This window comes from Pinus tabuliformis, chromosome 3_2 (assembly GCF_031772625.1).
Source record: "Pinus tabuliformis cultivar Carrire ecotype Pingquan chromosome 3_2, CPIR1, whole genome shotgun sequence".
Taxonomy (NCBI): Eukaryota; Viridiplantae; Streptophyta; class Pinopsida; order Pinales; family Pinaceae; genus Pinus; species Pinus tabuliformis.
The window spans coordinates 30536295-30538882 of NC_142302.1; the positions used below are offsets into that span (position 1 = coordinate 30536295).

Genomic DNA, 2588 nt, shown 5'->3' on the forward strand with positions numbered 1-2588 from the left:
AACTTTTGTGGAAAGAAAATTGTGTTATATATAGAGATATGTTGATTCAAAGAAATATCATGTTTCCATTAAAAGAAAATGTTAGAAATAAATGAAAGAAATGAGTTAGAGGTTGGTAGTTGAGCTAAGCGCTAGTTAAATTATTGGTAATAAAAACATGAATTACTTAGATAAGTGTTAATAATAAATATGATAGAGAATTAAAAGTTCTAAACATATCTATTTTTTATTTTTTTTAAACCAATTAAATAATTATTATTTTTTTAAATACAATTATCTATATTTAAAAATTTATTTTAAATTATAATAACCGAAATAAGCCAGTAACAAATAATACTTTACATAATATCTCTTTTCTTTCACTTGTACAATTTAAAGATAGAAACATATATACTAATAAATCAAATAAACTATACCAGCACAGCCCGCAGACATGGATCGCTAAAATACCAGGGCTCTCTTTTTTTTTTTGCTTTCTTTCAATCAGTGGTTAAGGGAGATCTACAAAGAGGGCAGCTATTCTGTGGCAAATCAAGCCATTTTTTCAAACAAACTTCATGGCAATTAGTGAGCAGTGGTTAAGGGAGATCTACAAAGAGGGCAGCTATTCTGTGGCAAATCAAGCCATTTTTTCAAACAAACTTCATGGTAAACGTGATGACAATTAGTGAGCAGCAGGACTTTTTCATCCAATGCAAACTCGCTTAAGCAAACAGTACATACAGCATCGTTGCTTTTCAGCTTATTTCCCAATTCCTGTTGTATCACACCAAATGTTTCCAGCCGAAGCACTGGGTGCTGATCCTCCTCAGCCATAAGAGCAGGGCTTGACACTAGATCTTCATCTGCCAATTCCTGTTGTATCACACCAAATGTTTCCAGCCGAAGCACTGGGCGCTGATCCTCCTCAACCATAAGAGCAGGGCTTGACACTAGATCTTCATCTGCCCACGCAACTTCAGCAGGTTCCTTTAAAAAACCCACAAGGCTGTTGATAGAATGCTTTACATATCCTATTAAAAAGGCGGAGTGCAGCACGAGCCTAGGAACTCTAATATCATACAGGGAAGCTGCCATGATCACAAATCACAAATACACATTGAGTTTAGATAAAATGCGCAGAGATTGATTTATAAAGAATCCATTCATTTGATTACCTATTATCTCAAATTCATTGATTATGACGATATTGAAATTGCTTGATATTCCAAATCAAAATCACGGGAGACAAGGCCATTGGACCAAACTGTCAAGTCGTTACAACGTCCAGCAAGCACTGTGTGAGGGAAAGCCTAACCAGCCATCTAGAGAGTATTTAATGTCGAAATATATTACTTAACTTAGCCCGATAACACGGGAACGGGTCTAAATGCGACTCCGGTAAAAGAAATTGATTAAATCTTGAAGTTAAAATGGGTCTGCATATTTGGATTGCACCCTCGAAAATTGCGACGCTTTCATTGTAGCTATCATTGCGCGTTAAGTTGCGTTATAGAGTATTTCATTATTTAATGTCGAAATTGCCCGTTCCCGTGTTATCGCGTTAAGTTGCGTGCATATATTTCGGCATTAAATACTCTATAGATGACTGATTAGGCGTTGCCAGGGGATCGCGGACAAAATGAGGACCTTGCGCATTTATTACACAAAAATGCTAGGCTCTGTTTCTTTTTCACAGAAAGAGAGTAGGTAACTAAGCTGTAAATAAGCAACTAATTCTGATAAAAGTCTACAATATTTAGGACGACTTTATTGCCCCAGCCAAGAAATTTTCTCCCTACAAAGTAGGGAGTACTTGATTGCGCTGTGTAATTTTAAATCCAGTGACCAATTTTTTAAAATCGGGTGAAATAATTTTTTGGTTGGATTCTTATTTTTATGGTTTAAAATGTTTTTCGAAACAACAATTCTGAAAAACTATATATATATATATTCACAAGCAAATTTTTACTTTATTTCTGATAGTGTCAGAAAAATACTTTGAACTCGTAAATACTGTAAAATTTTAAATTAATTACCGACAGCCAATACAAAACCCGGTTTTATAACTTTTTTGTTTGCCTAAATTTATTTGGATGAATATTTTTTACCATTTAAAAGCCATTAAAAAAACAGGAAATACTATGTTAGGTTTTATAACTTTTTAGTTTGCCTAAATTAATTTGGATGAATATTTTTTTACCATTTAAAAACCATCAAAAAATCAGGAAATATTATTTTAATTAAGAAAAAATGATTTTAATTCTTTTGATTTAGATTTTATCTAGATTTAAATTATTTTATTGATTATTGAAATTAACAAAATTCAAAGAATAGTATTTTATAGGGCTATGTTATAAGTTTTGGAGAGTTTTCTGAAATATTTTTCAAACACATTTCTCCACAATCTCATTATCCAACAAATATTTGTAGGAGTCACAAGCTTGAGTTGTGAACTCTAGACAATCTAAATAAATAATACTATTTTCTATGGCAAAATTTTATATAATATAAATTTTAGAGAGTTTTCCAACATATTTTCCACTCTTATTTCCCCACAATCCAACAAAGATTTGTTGGAGTCACAAGTTTGAGTTGTGAACTCTCCA

At 32.4% G+C, this 2588-nt stretch overlaps 1 protein-coding gene across 1 annotated transcript; it reads right to left on the reverse strand.

The window, feature by feature from the left end:
• Positions 1–564: 564 nt before the first annotated feature.
• On the reverse strand, positions 565–1084 carry LOC149179657 (uncharacterized). Its single transcript, XM_089413611.1, has one exon. It carries the CDS (start codon positions 1075–1077, stop codon positions 565–567), a length of 513 nt encoding a protein of 170 aa, XP_089269737.1. The 5' UTR covers positions 1078–1084.
• Between the last annotated feature and the right edge of the window lie 1504 nt (positions 1085–2588).

What these genes read in the sequence shown, in the direction of transcription:
- LOC149179657 (XM_089413611.1), bottom strand. Translation starts at nt 1,077, where the DNA reads ATGGCAGCTTCCCTGTATGATATTAGAGTTCCTAGGCTCGTGCTGCAC.